The 2,048-nt window shown below is 29.4% G+C and overlaps 1 protein-coding gene across 1 annotated transcript in view; it reads right to left on the bottom strand.

Moving 5' to 3' along the window:
* LOC108686148 (rab3 GTPase-activating protein catalytic subunit) overlaps positions 1–2,048 on the bottom strand; it is a 43,076-nt gene that overhangs the window by 3,472 nt on the left and 37,556 nt on the right. Inside the window, exons 7-9 of the mRNA XM_018191277.1 lie at positions 596–653; positions 391–481; positions 164–302 (exon numbers count right to left, since the gene is read on the bottom strand). Coding sequence (XP_018046766.1) covers positions 164–302; positions 391–481; positions 596–653 — 288 coding nt within the window. The remainder of the gene's footprint in view (positions 1–163; positions 303–390; positions 482–595; positions 654–2,048) is intronic.

Raw genomic sequence — 2,048 nt, 5'->3', positions numbered from 1 at the left:
AATATTGTACTATTTTATTTCATTACTTATTTATAACAAATAAAGTTATAATATTTCAATTTTATATATCGAGAAAAAATTTCTTTGATAATATTGTAAGCTGTAATTCTAAGTTAAGCAAAACTCAGCCATTTGCGGTTGTTATTCGTAAAGAAAAATTAACCTGAGCGAAGGATGTTTTGCCAATCTTCCCGCGGGTTTGTTCCACAGTAAATGCTTCACCTTCAATTGTGGCTTCGTTGATGTCAGTTCCTCACTCGTCAATTCCTCGCTCGTGCATTCGAAAAATTCATCTTCGGATTCTGCAACAGCAGAATTATCCAGATCAATAATTTTCAATTTTCTCCGCTATCATTCGCGTGTAAAGCGTAATTAATTCGCGAATATTACCTGTTTCGTCCACATCATCGATTTCCATGCTCTGAGATCTATGCGCATTTTCCTCCCTCGTTTTTTTCCTCGTTATACAGCAGTTCATCATCTGCGAGCACAAAAGAACAAAGCCAATGAAATTCTTACTCCTAATTCTTATTCCTAAGAAAAGTACATAAAAATTATATAAGCATTACATAAAATATTTGGCAATTCGCGTCACCTGTAACTTTTGATGCAGCAAGCACGTGCGAACGGAATCTGGAAAATCGGGTCCGACCCTGAAATGAGATATGAAAACTGATTGTATATCGTGAAATGACGACATTGTCTTCGGAGAGAGAGAGTCTTTCACTTCATTGTCTTTCATTTTGGAATCTATCATATGATCCCACGCGTCTGCATTTTCCTACAAGATGAACTTTCTAAATATCTCGCTATCGACATGAAAACTATAATTATAAGTCCGATATACATAAAAGTGTTGTAAACGTACATTTATTATGGGGATATATGTATCTAGAAATGTAGGGCAAAAGATTTCCATATCGTATGATGAGATGTTAGACGCTAAAATCACATCGGTTTGTAGAGTCAGTCGTTGATTTAGTAATCTCTTGTCTTCCATAAGTATAATTTTAACATGCATACCTATAACGGTATTTCGCATATTCTATATATTTCTGCAGTCAACGAATTATTTATATCCATATTTCCTGTATTACCTGTGATAAATATTTAGCCGTGCTAATTTCATCTCTCAAATCGATGTTATTAGAATTATTAAATTAATTCCTTCGCATTTTATATATATATATATATATATATATATGAATGACAGATTTTTTTATTTTTATCTCTTATTTAAGACTTGTTCTATTAAGAAAAAATTTAATAGAAGTTTATATTCTGTAATTATGAAATGTGGTAACGGTAAGCTTATTTAAAAATGAAAAACGTAAATCCAATAATTTTAATTATTAGAAAACTATTACTAAACTCTTTTTTCAAAGGTAAAAATTATTTAATTTTTTATAAAGTCTTTTCGATCGTACTTATCTTATTTTTATACACATCCATCTATGAATTAATTGAAGAATTTTAAAATCCTTTAAAAATCAAGATTCAATCGAACGTTATATCAAAACTTATAGATGGAAAATCGAACTACAGCGCAACAGCAGTGCATGCAAAACTGAAGACACAATTGTATTGGAACATACGCCATACGCTTACAAAATCTTGTCACATATAGCTGACTTGACGACACGATAACTAGAAAGCAACAGGTGAGCGACAAGAGAAGAGTGCTCGTTCCCTTCAAAACATTTTATTGCAAGCTTAAAAGAAAATGCGGGGAGATTTATACGTTAGATTTAAACAATTCGACACTTCGTATACTAATAAAAAATTTCAAATATTTTTTACTCAAAAAAGTCTTATTTCTTTATATGAAAAAGTCTTTATATGAAAAAAAGAAAAAAAATTGAAATTGATAAAATCATATTTATTTAATAATAATAATAATAATAATAATAATAATAATGTATACATAATAATTTCTTTTTTTCTCTACTTCGAATACAATCGGAATAAAATATGAAATAAACATAAAACTGCATAGAAATTAAAATTCTTTCGTTGAAATTAAGTCTATTAATAAATCAAATTAAGTC

Source organism: Atta colombica, unplaced genomic scaffold, assembly GCF_001594045.1.
Source record: "Atta colombica isolate Treedump-2 unplaced genomic scaffold, Acol1.0 scaffold164, whole genome shotgun sequence".
NCBI classification, from domain to species: Eukaryota; Metazoa; Arthropoda; class Insecta; order Hymenoptera; family Formicidae; genus Atta; species Atta colombica.
This window is presented reverse-complemented; position numbering and strand designations above follow the sequence as displayed.